Source organism: Salvelinus fontinalis, chromosome 3 (assembly GCF_029448725.1).
Source record: "Salvelinus fontinalis isolate EN_2023a chromosome 3, ASM2944872v1, whole genome shotgun sequence".
In the NCBI taxonomy this organism is placed as follows: domain Eukaryota; kingdom Metazoa; phylum Chordata; class Actinopteri; order Salmoniformes; family Salmonidae; genus Salvelinus; species Salvelinus fontinalis.
In genome coordinates, this window is record NC_074667.1 from 2,595,673 (window position 1) to 2,610,408 (window position 14,736).

Here is a 14,736-nt window from a genome sequence, read left to right on the forward strand (position 1 = left end):
TGTTTCATAGATAGACCATAGGGAGTGATAGGTTGTTGGAGGTATTCTAGGTAGGTTACAGGTGAAAACATTAGCACAACACAATGGTTTATAGACAGTTGTTTTAAAATAAAGTTGAAGCTAGTATTGGGGTTAGGCTGATCCGAGTACAGCCTGTACTCACTGTGAGGAACACTGAGGCCAAGAGCAGCGCAACAGAGAAGATCAATCCTCTACTGTTCAGAGAGATCTGAAGAGGACCCAGAAACACATGATCAGCTCTAAGCCCGTCTACAATGTTGGGAAATAGTAAGAAAAAAATAACATGGGTAATAGCAGGAATACTCACCGTTGATCCATAGTCAATGCAGAGGGTCTGTAAAAGCCAGGGCAGGCCAAGGCCCACCAGAATATCAAACACATTGCTGCCAATAGAGTTAGAGATGGCCATGTCTCCCAGACCTAGACAGAAGAGAAAGATCTATCGTAATACATTGTATTATAACACTGTACTTCGCGTGTGCAGTACCGTAGTTCAACAGCTCTGTGTCGTGGAGTTGATTTTGATGGAGTGGTCTCTGTGTGTCTCTCTCCCTACAGTACCTTGGCGTGCCACGATGAGGCTGGCCATGCAGTCTGGAACACTAGTCCCCGCCGCCAGGAACGTGATGCCCATGATGACATCAGGGATGCCGAGCGTGTACCCAATCACAGTCACCTATAGTCAATGACAACATGGCAGTCGTACCATTAGAATTGTAACCAAGGCTAGAATGGAACCGTCACACATAGCATTTTTCTGCAAGACAATTACCAGACCTCAACACTGTATTCCCGTTTGAGAGGACAGCTGGAGCCAAGGCTAATATGACATTTAGTAAATAAAGGTTAAATAAGAACTCACCATCCAGACCATAATGTAGGAGAAGCCAGCTATCCACATGGTGGAGGTGACGAAGGAGACCATGAACCATCTCTCCCAGGGTGGCTTGGCACAGTTAGGGATGGTGAAGAAGAGGAGCAGGCACAGAGGCCAGCACAGCAGCCACTTCATCTTGTTACACACACCCGCTGGAGGAGAGAGAGAGAGAGAGAGAGAGAGAGAGAGAGAGAGAGAGAGAGAGAGAGAGAGAGAGAGAGAGAGAGAGAGAGAGAGAGGGAGAGAGAGAGAGAGGGACAGAGAGAGATAATTTAAAAAAATATTTTTTATCATTGAATTGAGAGAGAGAGGATGAGACGGAAACAGAGAGAGAGAGAGAGAGAGAGAAAGAGAAGAGGATTGGAAGAGAGAAAATGAGCGTCAGTGAATTGAAATATGTAAAACATAGAATAAAGAAAATAGACATATAACATGATCTCACACCTGGTGGTCTGTGAGGGACCAGAGGTCCTTCGTTCTCGTCCTCTTCCTCCTCTCCTCCGTCGTTCTCATTATTCTCATTATCCTCGTTCTCGTTTTCCGTCTCATTCCCCGACTCCAGGACCCCCTGACCTAGGCATCTCCCGTTCAGCCCTCTCTCGGCCCCGCCCGTCCTGCCGTTCTCCAGACCCCGCCTCTCTGGAGCCCTGGCAGCTGCAGAGTCTGAGTCTCCATTGGTGATGTGTTGGTTGACCCTGGTCTCACTGGTGTTGATCACCCTCTGTCTCTGCACACACACACACACAATACTGAGTCACAGAGAGAGATAGAGAGTGTGTGTGTGTGTGTGTGTGTGTGTGTGTGTGTGTGTGTGTGTGTGTGTGTGTGTGTGTGTGTGTGTGTGTGTGTGTGTGTGTGTGTGTGTGTGTGTGTGTGTGTGTGTGTGTGTGTGTGTGTGTGTGTGTGTGTGTGTGTGTACAGACTTGTGTGTGTGGAGGGTGGGGTGTAAATGTCAAATTCATACAGTACATGTGTACGTGTGTGTGTGAGTGTCTGTGTTACCCTAATCTTACCTCATTGATGAGCATGCGTGAAGCCATGGCTAATCGTGTCCTGGGGGAGAAGTGACTGGTGATCATGATCCTCATGCCAGCCTCAGAGAAGGACAGCTGGTGGGGGTAGGCTGACAGTAGCTCGTCCACCATCAGCACACTGGGCTTACACTGGAAGTTAGCTATGGGGACAGACACAAAATGGCCGCCTGGTTACTTCTTCTCCAATAGTTTATCAATGAGAGAAGGACAGCTGGTGGGGGTAGGCTGACAGTAGCTCATCCACCATCAGCACACTTGGCTTAAACTGGAAGTTAGCTATGGGGACAGACACAAAATGGCCGCCTGTTTACTTCTTCTCTAATAGTTTTTCAAGGAGAGAAGGACAGCTGGTGGGGGTAGGCTGACAGTAGCTCATCCACCATCAGCACACTTGGCTTACACTGGAAGTTAGCTATGGGTACAGTCACAAAATGGCCACTGTTATCAATAACAGACTGGTGACACAAGAAACTCATACATACACGTGTGTACCTTCCACTGAGTGCCTTAACAACCTCTTGAAGCTAGGGGGCAGAATTTTTATGTTTGAAAAATAACGTTCCCAATGTAAGCTGCCTATTTCTCAGGTCCAAATGCTAGAATATGAATAACATTGACAGAGTAGGATAGAAAACACTCTAAAGTTTCCAAAACTGTCAAAATATTGTCTGTGAGTATTACAGAACTGAAATTGCAGGCGAAAACCTGAGGAAATCCAACCCGGAAGAGCCTCTTATTTTGAAAAATCATTGTTCCATTGCCTGCCTTTCGTCCATTTAAAGGGATATCAACCAGATTCCTTTTCCTATGGCTTCCTCAGGGTGTGAACAGTCTTTAGACATAGTTTCAAGCTTTTATTCTGAAAAATTAGCGAGTTTTATCAAATCGCGTCTGTGGATAGCTGAATGTCCTTCCATTAGTTCATGCGAGCGAAAGTTGTAGCTAGACATTTTCTTTATCTCTGTTATTGAATAGTTTACCGTCCGGTTGAAATATTATCGATTATCTATGTTAAAAACAACCTGAGGATTGATTATTAAAAACGTTTGACATGTTTCTACGAACTTTACGGATACTATTTGGAATTTTCGTCAAGCCTTGATGTCCTGCCTAAGGCTGTGGAATACTGAACATAACGCGCCAAACAAATGGAGGTTTTTTGATATAAAAATAATCTTTATCGAACAAAAGGAACATTTATTGTGTATCTGGGAGTCTCGTGAGTGCAAACATCCGAAGATCATCAAAGGTAAGCGATTAATTTTATTGTTTTTCTGACTTTCGTGACTAATCTACATTGCTGCTAGGTGTTTGTAATGTTTCGCTGTAAAGCATATTTTCAAAATCTGACACGACAGGTGGATTAACAACATGCTAAGCTGTGTTTTGCTATATTGCACTTGTGATTTCATGAATATAAATTTCTTTTGCATTTTTTTTTTTGAATTTGGCGCTCTGCAATTCAGCGGTTGTTAATGAAAATGATCCCGCTAAAGGGATCCGTGCGTCAAGAAGTTTTAAAGGGATTATTCAGGATTTGGGCAATGAAGCACTTTATCTACTTCCCCAGAGTCAGATGAACTGTGTCCAGTATGAAAGAAGTTGGAGTTAGTTTCACGAGCCAATGCTAACTAGCGTTAGTGCAATGAGCTAACAGTAGTTAGCAACTTCCTTCAAACTGGACAGAGACATAAAAATGGCATCCATGAATTCACCTGACTCAGGGGAAGTAGATAAAGGGCCTCGCCAAAATCTCGAAGTAACTGAAACTGAGATTCTACAATAGTTCCTTTTCAGTGGAACCACCACAACTATCAAAATAATAATAATAATTTTGAGGTAAACTGTATTTCTCTGTATTGTACCACAGAAGGTCACAGTTTATTTGGATAGTTCAGATACTCATACCATCAACAAACTATCTGTTGATAAGCAGCCGCTTGCTAAGGTTAGGGTTAGGGTTAGGTTTAGAATAAGAGTTAGGGTAAAGGGTTAAGGTTAGTAGATAGTTAGTTGAACAGTTAGTGATAGTCTGTAGATGTACTATCCAAATAAAGTGTTGCCCCACAGACGCCGGATAATGTGATGTCATATCTGTGTGCCACCGGGGTAGGTACCTTTCTTGAGCAGGACGGCGGTGGCGTCACAGGTGACATTGTCCTCCAGGTCAGTGCTGCCCGTCAGACCGTTGGCCAGACTCACGGAGCTCTTCTTCCGCCGGTCAAAGTAGCGCCTCGCTCTGCCGTTAAACCTACACACACAAGTGATGAAAACTCAGCTCAGAGACAATGAGAATTGAGTAGAAAGTATACAAGAGTTTACAGAAGTATGCAGACTTTCCTGTGAGTAAACAGTGTAATACACTAGCCTCTGACTGTACAGTATCTAAATGACTGAATAGCTCTTGGTCCAGATGGGAAGTGTGTGTGTTCCTGGTGTGTGATGATGTGACCTGCCAGATGATGCTCATACTCACTTCATGATTAGAATGTAGAAGAGGTACATCACGTTCAGGACTAGAGACTCCCACCTTGAATACAATATAGAACAGAATGAATCCAACTTTATTGTCCATGCGAACAACAGAAGCAGCCCCCCCCCCCCCCCCCCCCCCCCCCCGCCCCCCAGCACACATCACACATACAGTTAAGACGAGCAGAGGAGAATCTATTCAAAATACACCAGCGGAGAGACTTATCAACTGATTATCAACAAACTGAATATCAAGAGAAATTCATTTTTACATACCATGTAACCTCCCCGTCGTAGATAAACTGTGAGGAGAAAAAGAGGGATTGATAATATTTAGGTAAAGGGAGAGAGGTAATAACACAATCTCCCTGCATTTCCAGTGCTGATTATTAAAGCAATGCTATGTCTATCTTGACCACCAGAGGGTATGCCAACTCCAGAACTTTCCTCCATGACAGAACCAGGACAAATAGACCTGTTATTCAACATCTGATTCATTACAGTCTAACTTAGCCAATGTCAAGTGGAAAAATACAGTACTTCTCTTTCTGCAATGACTCGTGTGGATGTATGTGCTGTGTCATTATGCTTCATGCTAAAAGGCTAACATATACCCAGAACTGAAGATTATCCAGTGAGTCATTGGCATTTCATACTACTATTATCCAGTCTGTAGAGTCAAAGGCATGTTATAATTCCAGGTTGGCATTTATTGTCATGAAACTTGCCCTGGAGGCAGCTATGCAGAGTGGTCACTAGCTGGCACAGTCACAAAGTCATGAAATCTGATTTTAAACCTAACCCTAACCACATTGCTAATCCCTAACCTTAAATTAAGACCCTCTCATTGTACTGTAAAATAAATTGAACACCCTCCCCCCTCATAGAATTAACTCAAAATAATGTGTACAACCAAAGATAACAATAACTGTAGCGGCCGTGTGTTTATAAACCTGGATATCGACTTTGCCACTTAAGCTTTTGTGGCACAGTCAATGCCATGCAGGGCTACGGGCCAGAAGGTTGAGGGTTCGCCGACCACCACAGACGAGCTCACTCTCCCTGCTTGTTTCATTACACCACGATCAGAGATGGCTGCAGACAATGATCAGCTAAAGAGAAATCAGATTTTCAACATTTTTATGCCATATTTATAATTAAATAAATACAGTTGAAGTCGGAAGTTTACATACACTTAGGTTGGAGTCATTAAAACTTGTTTTTCCACCACTCCACAAATTTCTTGTTAATAAACTATAGTTATGGCAAGTCGGTTAGGACATCTACTTTGTGCATGACACAAGTCATTTTTCTAACAATTGTTTACAGACAGATTATTTCACTTAGAATTCACTGTATCACAATTTCAGTGGATCAGAAGTTAACATACACTAAATTGACTGTGCCTTTAAACAGCTTGGGAAATTCCAGAAAACGATGTCATGGCTTTAGAAGCTTCTGATAGGCTAATTGACATCATTTGAGTCAATTGGAGGTGTACCTTTTAATGTATTTCAATGCTTGACATCATGGGAAAATCAAAAGAAATCAGCCAAGACCAAGACAAATTGTAAACCTCCACAAGTCTGATTCATCCTTGGGAGCAATTTCCAAACACCTGAAGGTACCACGTTCATCTGAACAAACAATAGTACGCAAGTATAAACACCACGGGACCAAGCAGACGTCATACCGCTCAGGAAGGAGACGCGTTCTGTCTCCTAGAGATGAACGTAAAAAGTAGCCCTTCCACAAGCTTCCCGCAATAAGTTCGGATGAATTTTGGTCCATTCCGCCTGACAAAGCTGGTGTAACTGAGTCAGGTTTGTAGGCCTCATTGCTCGCACACGCTTTTTCAGTTCTGCCCACAAATGTTCTATAGGATTGAGGTCAGGGCTTTGTGATGGCCACTCCAATACCTTGACTTTGTTGTCCTAAAGCCATTTTGCCACAACTTTGAAAAACAAGTTTTAATGACTCCAACCCAAGTGTATGTAAACTTCCGACTTCAACTGTATATACACAAATATTTTTTAAAGTGAGCGGGATTGCACAATAAAGTCGGGGACTTATTTCCATTATGGTCCCTATTTTTACATAAATACATATACAATTAAATAGATAGAGACGAAAAATGATCAACCTCCAGATGAGTATGAGGGGGGAGTTTAAGTGCAATTCTTACAAGCTTGTTTGGCTGTTAGCTTATTCTTTAGATGTTTGGGGCTGCTGGTGAACCATGATGTGCAGGCATAATCAAAGTGACACTGGACTAGCGAACATCTGTACAGCCATAGCCTGCCTCACTGGCCTACTGTAACATGTATTCTCCCTGTCCATATCCCTGCACCATGCAGTGGGTGTCTGTAGCTAGGTTTCCATCCAATTGGTGACAGATTTTCATGCAAATATGCTAAAATATTCATAAAAACAATACACCATTTCAATTTCCTTTAGGAAAATTTGGCGCCGGACAACATGACAGAGAAGATTTTCAGATCCGACCTGGCGCCGTCAACGCCATCAAAAAACAAGGAATGTTGGCCAAGAAAACCAGCAAAAACAAATGACAAAAAACACTCTTCCTCGTGTTTCGATGTGCAGCTTATGCAAAACTTTAGAGCCTATTTATTTATTGTTTTTTAGGCTAATTCCTAAAAGAATAATTGTCCACCTCATGGTCAGAGATTTGAGCTCAAAATGTATCAGGGCATTGCATTCATAGGCCTTTAGACTTAGGTGTCCACTGCGTGATATAAATACCTTAATAAATAAATATATATAGCCTATATAAAGGAAGAGAAGCTTAGGCCTAGACCCAGAGAGATAGAGATATGCCGTAGCCTGCATTTCTTCATGTCAGATGGCTACTGCGTCTACTATTCAGATATAGGCGTACAGAAGGGAGCTAATTCGTACATTTTAGATCAGACTATTAGATAAGCATGAGATTATAGGAGAAACTCTGGTAGGCCTGAAACAGACTTCCTCAGCTCAAGTCAGTTAGTAGTGATGTGGCACACTGCCTTCATATCATAGGCCGGCAGTAGCTAAAGCTTAATAATAGCCACACCAAACCTTCACAAATGCTTTTAAACTTTATTAGGTTCATGTCAAAAGTACCTCAAGCCATTGTTTATAGGGAAAATACGAGCAGAAGAGGGAATGTAAACCAGGGGGAAAAAACACTACCCTCCGAAAAGTTAAATGATTTTGGACCACCCATCCCCCGGTAAATGTCCATCTGTCCCTAGCGGACATCGCTCAGTTCTGCCTCCAGGGCAAAATTCATGACAAAAAACGTCAACCTGCATTATAATAATACCGTGTATGGAGGGTCAGTTCAGTGCAGTTGTCATTTATCTATGTCAGTCAGACCCAGTGTTCTGTTTAATTGGGAGGAGTGATGCGTGATGAGTCTGTCTGCACATCAGAGCAGGGTTCTCAGACAGACTGGTCCAGCTGATGTTCTGTCTCGAGCTAAACTCTCTCTATCAAACAGACTGGTCCAGCTGATGTTCTGTCTCGAGCTAAACTCTCTCTATCAAACAGACTGGTCCAGCTGATGTTCTGTCTCGAGCTAAACTCTCTGTATTTCTATCTCTCTTGTCTTTACCCGTCTGTATGTCTACCTCTCTCTCTCGCTCTCGCTCTCTCTCTCTCTCTCGCTCTTTCTTCCTCTTCCTCTCTCTGTCTCTTTCTCTCTCTCGCTCTTTGTAACGCAGGGAGAACTCAGGTGTTGGCACGCTGCTTGTGTGTGTATCCGTGCATGTGTGTGTGTGTGTGTGTGTGTGTGTGCGTGCGCGCGTGTGTGTGTGTTTGGCCACTTACTGCAATGAGGGCTGCGATAGAGAGCGTGTAGTAGGCGGAGTCTCTGAGTAGTGTCCAATGGGAGAGCTTCACAGCCTAGAGACAGATGGAGAGAAGACAAACAGGACACAAACAAAAGACACAGCATTATCACACTGATTAACTGCAGTCAAGCATACCCTCATGATAGCGTTTTATATTGCCGGCGGTTCGGCGCAACAATAACGATTATAGCTCCAGCTCCCTCACAAGCATAGCGAGATTCAGGAAGAGCTCTTGAGTTGACCTGAATAGATCCCGCTACTTACAAAGGACAAGCAGGCAGTGCTCACCTACTCCAAAAAGGTGTCGGTGTATTCATTGATTTTACATAATGATATGCAGCACAGGCAGCCTACCACACAGTGACTAATGCGTTATAGAGCCTGTATTTAGCATGCAAATCGACCCACACACACTACTACAGTGAAACACATATCTTCCTTAGAGAAACACAGTCAAGCCCTAGCCTGGTTCCAGATCTGTTTGTGCTGTAGAGAAAACTCCTACAGTCATGTCCCGCTAGACAGCACCAACAGATCTCGGATCAGGCTATCCAAACTGTAAAGCACATCATGTCTTCCTATGAGAAACACGTAGCCAAAGTCTGGTCCCAGATCTGTTTTTGCTGTATAGCCAGAATAGACCGTACGAGCTAGCAAGATGGTACAAACTGATCTCTACTAGATCAACAATAGTGAGGAGTATTAAGATGACTTTACAGTAATACACTATTTCCTGGCAGTATTAAGATGACTTTACAGTAACACACTGTATTCCTGGCAGTATTAAGATGACTTTACAGTAATACACTGTTTCCAGGCAGTAGGCCTTTACTTCCTTACATAATGGACAATCTGAGATCAAATCACTATGGCTGCACCCTATCATGTAAATGGTATGTCATCAGGGAATATATCATGTTGGATTCAGGCTTGGCACGGCATGGTGCAGGGATCTGGACAGGGAGAATACATATTACAGTAGGCCAGTGTAAGGCAGGCTACAGATGTGATACCGTGACTGTGGTCAGTTCATAATCATTATATATGGTGTACTGTACGTGCAAATGTACATGTACTCACTTTGTACACAGCATGGAGAACACATGTTGTTGTTATGGATATTCTTGGACAATAGATGTGGACAATAGATATGGACACTGTATGTAGCCTACATTAGGTCCAAGAGGCTTCTTATCTCTTACTTAAAAAAGACAAAATAAATCGTATTTTCTTAAAACTGCATTGTTGGTTAAGGTCTCGTAAGTCAGCATTTCCCTGTGATGTTGTTGTATTCGGAGCATGTGACAAATACAATTTGATTCGATTTAAATGTATATCTATAAATCTGTATTCTGTAGATATACAGTGGGGAGAACAAGTATTTGATACACTGCCGATTTTGCAGGTTTTCCTACTTACAAAGCATGTAGAGGTCTGTCATTTTTACCATAGGTACACTTCAACTGTGAGAGACGGAATCTAAAACAAAAATCTAGAAAATCACATTGTATGATTTCTAAGTAATTAATTAACAGAAACCTTTGTTTGCAATTACAGAGATCATACATTTCCTGTAGTTCTTGACAAGGTTTGCACACACTGCAGCAGGGATTTTGGCCCACTCCTCCATACAGACCTTCTCCAGATCCTTCAGGTTTCGGGCCACACACTTTTTATCATAGTGTACCTACGATAAAAAATTACAGACCTCTACATGCTTTGTAAGTAGGAAAACCTGCAAAATCGGCAGTGTATCAAATACTTGTTCTCCCCACTGTATGTATGTGATGTGCTGTACTGAGATATACAAGCAAGTCAAAATACCAAGAACTCATTCAGGAGCCACAGTTTTCTAATATGATAGAACAGTATGACATGATACCTGGCCAGCAAAGATTCCACACACTCCGATGATGCAGAGGATGTTGAAGACTGCTGACCCCACAATGGTCCCCACACCCACATCTCCTTTAGTGATGAAGACCCCTGCGGCGAGGACACACATGTACACGCAGTATGACACGGCACTTTGTCCTTGTGTAACATGCAGTCTACTCCGACAGATTCTGACGTCTCTAGTCTTAGCGGTGCTGTGTGTGTGTGTGTGTGTGTGTCTGTGTGTGTGTGTGTGTGTGTGTGTGTGTGTGTGTGTGTGTGTGTGTGTGTGTGTGTGTGTGTGTGTGTGTGTGTGTGTGTGTGTGTGTGTGTGTGTGTGTGTGTAGTGTGTCTGTGTGTGTAGTGTGTCTGTGTGGAGTGTGTCTGTGTGGAGTGTGTGTGTGTGGAGTGTGTCTGTGTGGAGTGTGTGTGTGTGGAGTGGCCCAGGATGACTGGATGTGATACATTGACAATGGGATCAAACAACTGCCCCCCGGCCGTCACAACACATATAAACAGCTCGGCCACGTCAAAGGGTTCAACCAACTACAGAGTCTTGTTCTAACAACCTTCTCTGTTTACAGTGAGTACAACAGTCTGCTTCTAATCTACAGTGTTATCAAAAGCGCCAATCTAAAATACTGACGTCAGCGCATTGCTTCTCATCAATGTTCATTTACACTCTATTAATTGGATTAACATGTAACATGTTGTTAATACCTATACAGGTTCCTCTTCTACTGGGTTGTGTGTGTGTGTGTGTGTGTGTGTGTGTGTGTGTGTGTGTGTGTGTGTGTGTGTGTGTGTGTGTGTGTGTGTGTGTGTGTGTGTGTGTGTGTGTGTGTGTGTGTGTGTGTGTGTGTGTGTGTGTGTGTGTGTGTGTGTGTGTGTGTGTGTGTGTGTGTGTGTGTGTGTGTCTGTGTAAGAATGTGTATTGCATGTGTGTGTGTTTGTGTTACCTATGACAGAGGTGAAGAGTTCAGGGGCGGAGCTTCCAGCAGCCATAAAGGTTGCCCCTGCTACATCCTCACTGAGATGAAGACGCTAGAGAGAGAGAGAGAAGAAAAGAGAGAGAGAAAGAGAATGAGAGGGAGAGAGAGAGAAGAAAAGAGAGAAAGAGAATGAGAGAGAGAGAGAGAAGAAAAGAGAGAAAGAGAATGAGAGAGAGAGAGAGAAGAAAAGAGAGAGACAGAATGAGAGGGAGAGAGTTATAAAGAGAACGAGGGGGAGATAGAGATAAGAAAAGAGAGAGAGAAAGAGAATGAGAGGGAGAGAAAACACGAGAGAAAGAGAAAGAGAGGGATAGCGAGAGAGAGAGATAAAGAGAAAGAATGAGAAGCTTCACAGTATATCAGTGTAACACTGTAATAAGATGGAAGTGGCACGGGATCCAACATGTCATTGAGAAGAATACCACAGCTTAACCCTTGACCCTGAACTGAACTGCGACCCTAACACACAGAAGGACAAACAGCAACATAAGCACATCTTATCCACATCTTGTTAAGCTGCATCCCAAATGGCACCCTATTCCCTATATAGTGCACTACCTTTGACCAGGGCCCATAGGTTAGTAAACTACATATGGAATAGGCTGCCTTTTGGGATGCAGACTCTGTCTTTGTCCATACATACCTCACATATCTTCTCCAGCGAAGGGACAAAGTAATCGTCACAAACCAAGGCCAGGGCAATGAACATATACATGGCCTGAAAGGAAATAGACACAGAGAGGAAAGATAACAGGGGGGTGGGGGGGGTGTTCATTGAGTAATAATTGGGGTGGACAATTTCCTATTCTTCTTGACTTTTGTATCTATTCTCACTGCATTTCCATCTGAACATTCTGTAATACAGTATTGCGTAACATTCTGTAAACAGTATACTCTCCTGAACAGACCCGAGTAAATATGTTAGAGACACATGGATGGAAACCACCATCTGAATTTCATAAGAACACACTGTAGATGACGTGTCAGTGATATGGGACTAAACATGGCTTTATACATGGTGATGGCTAGCCAACAACCTAACTGCAAATCCCGCCAAATCATAATATCCAAATCTGGTTTACTATAATACAAAAATCACTGGTACACTAATATCCTTCAAAACAAAAAGACACAGAATTAGTTTACCCCCACAGCCACACAGAGGGAGAGGGAGAGAGGGAGAGAGAGAGAGAGAGAGAGAGAGAGAGAGAGAGAGAGAGAGAGAGAGAGAGAGAGAGAGAAAGAAAGAAGAAGAGAGAAAGAAAAAGAGAAAGAGGGAGCAAGAGGGGAGAAAGAGAGAGAGAGAGGTAATACAGGAGAGAGGGAAAGAGAGCAAAAGAGAGAAACAGACAGGCAGAGAGAGGAAGAGAGCAAAAGAGAGAAACAGACAGGCAGAGAGAGGAAGAGATCATAGACACCCCACTGTGGTTGTATAGAAACACAGGTAAAGTAAACCCTTCTACGTCATAGTGCCATTAGCCTCTGTCTCCATCAATGGGCCTGACCAGGTAGGAGGGGTGGGGTGGATTCATGAATTTGGTGAATCAGGGGACTGAGGTAAAGTACAATCCCTGTTAGAGATTGGAATCTGGGTGTGGAATCACATGGGGCTGAGAGGTTAGAGACAACAACAGATGGCAGCTAACAGAGTTGTAATACTGTGAAAGTATAGCAGCCGTCTCTCTCTCTATCCAGCTATGAAGTCCTGTTATGACTGGGCAGGGTGTGTGTGTGTGTGGGTGTGTTTTTAGACACAGCATCGTCTCTGTTTTGTCTCTGTTTTTAGACACAGCATCGTCTCTGTGTTGTCTCTGTTTTTAGACACAGCATCGTCTCTGTTTTTAGACACAGCATCGTCTCTGTGTTGTCTCTGTTTTTAGACACAGCATCGTCTCTGTGTTGTCTCTGTTTTTAGACACAGCATCATCTCTGTTTTTAGACACAGCATCGTCTCTGTTTTTAGACACAGCATCGTCTCTGTTTTTAGACACAGCATCGTCTCTGTTTTTAGACACAGCATCGTCTCTGTTTTTAGACACAGCATCGTCTCTGTTTTTAGACACAGCATCGTCTCTGTTTTTAGACACAGCATCGTCTCTGTTTTTAGACACAGCATCGTCTCTGTGTTGTCTCTGTTTTTAGACACAGCATCGTCTCTGTTTTTAGACACAGCATCGTCTCTGTTTTTAGACACAGCATCGTCTCTGTTTTTAGACACAGCATCGTCTCTGTGTTGTCTCTGTTTTTAGACACAGCATCGTCTCTGTTTTTAGACACAGCATCGTCTCTGTGTTGTCTCTGTTTTTAGACACAGCATCGTCTCTGTTTTTAGACACAGCATCGTCTCTGTGTCGTCTCTGTTTTTAGACACAGCATCGTCTCTGTTTTTAGACACAGCATCGTCTCTGTGTTGTCTCTGTTTTTAGACACAGCATCGTCTCTGTGTTGTCTCTGTTTTTAGACACAGCATCGTCTCTGTTTTTAGACACAGCATCGTCTCTGTGTTGTCTCTGTTTTTAGACACAGCATCGTCTCTGTGTCGTCTCTGTTTTTAGACACAGCATCGTCTCTGTGTTGTCTCTGTTTTTAGACACAGCATCGTCTCTGTGTTGTCTCTGTTTTTAGACACAGCATCGTCTCTGTGTTGTCTCTGTTTTTAGACACAGCATCGTCTCTGTGTTGTCTCTGTTTTTAGACACAGCATCGTCTCTGTTTTTAGACACAGCATCGTCTCTGTGTTGTCTCTGTTTTTAGACACAGCATCGTCTCTGTGTTGTTTCTGTTTTTAGACACAGCATCGTCTCTGTTTTTAGACACAGCATCGTCTCTGTTTTTAGACACAGCATCGTCTCTGTTTTTAGACACAGCATCGTCTCTGTTTTTAGACACAGCATCGTCTCTGTTTTTAGACACAGCATCGTCTCTGTGTTGTCTCTGTTTTTAGACACAGCATCGTCTCTGTGTTGTCTCTGTTTTTAGACACAGCATCGTCTCTGTGTTGTCTCTGTTTTTAGACACAGCATCGTCTCTGTTTTTAGACACAGCATCGTCTCTGTGTTGTCTCTGTTTTTAGACACAGCATCGTCTCTGTGTTGTCTCTGTTTTTAGACACAGCATCGTCTCTGTTTTTAGACACAGCATCGTCTCTGTGTTGTCTCTGTTTTTAGACACAGCATCGTCTCTGTGTTGTCTCTGTTTTTAGACACAGCATCGTCTCTGTTTTTAGACACAGCATCGTCTCTGTTTTTAGACACAGCATCGTCTCCGTGTTGTCTCTGTTTTAGACACAGCATCGTCTCTGTTTTTAGACACAGCATCGTCTCTGTGTTGTCTCTGTTTTTAGACACAGCATCGTCTCTGTTTTTAGACACAGCATCGTCTCTGTGTTGTCTCTGTTTTTAGACAGAGCATCGTCTCTGTTTTTAGACACAGCATCGTCTCCGTGTTGTCTCTGTTTTTAGACAGAGCATCGTCTCTGTTTTTAGACACAGCATCGTCTCCGTGTTGTCTCTGTTTTAGACACAGCATCGTCTCTGTTTTTAGACACAGCATCGTCTCTGTGTTGTCTCTGTTTTAGACACAGCATCGTCTCTGTTTTTAGACACAGCATC

The 14,736-nt window shown here is 43.1% G+C and overlaps 1 protein-coding gene across 1 annotated transcript in view; it reads right to left on the bottom strand.

The window, feature by feature from the left end:
- Window positions 1–14,736, bottom strand: part of LOC129836101 (sodium/potassium/calcium exchanger 3-like) — a 66,524-nt gene that overhangs the window by 4,478 nt on the left and 47,310 nt on the right. The window contains exons 4-16 of the mRNA XM_055901901.1: window positions 11,769–11,843; window positions 11,093–11,177; window positions 10,141–10,244; window positions 8,236–8,310; window positions 4,681–4,706; window positions 4,409–4,462; window positions 4,050–4,183; window positions 1,912–2,072; window positions 1,343–1,625; window positions 884–1,050; window positions 583–697; window positions 329–441; window positions 164–229 (exon numbers count right to left, since the gene is read on the bottom strand). Of these exons, the coding sequence (XP_055757876.1) occupies window positions 164–229; window positions 329–441; window positions 583–697; window positions 884–1,050; window positions 1,343–1,625; window positions 1,912–2,072; window positions 4,050–4,183; window positions 4,409–4,462; window positions 4,681–4,706; window positions 8,236–8,310; window positions 10,141–10,244; window positions 11,093–11,177; window positions 11,769–11,843 (1,458 nt within the window). The remainder of the gene's footprint in view (window positions 1–163; window positions 230–328; window positions 442–582; window positions 698–883; window positions 1,051–1,342; window positions 1,626–1,911; window positions 2,073–4,049; window positions 4,184–4,408; window positions 4,463–4,680; window positions 4,707–8,235; window positions 8,311–10,140; window positions 10,245–11,092; window positions 11,178–11,768; window positions 11,844–14,736) is intronic.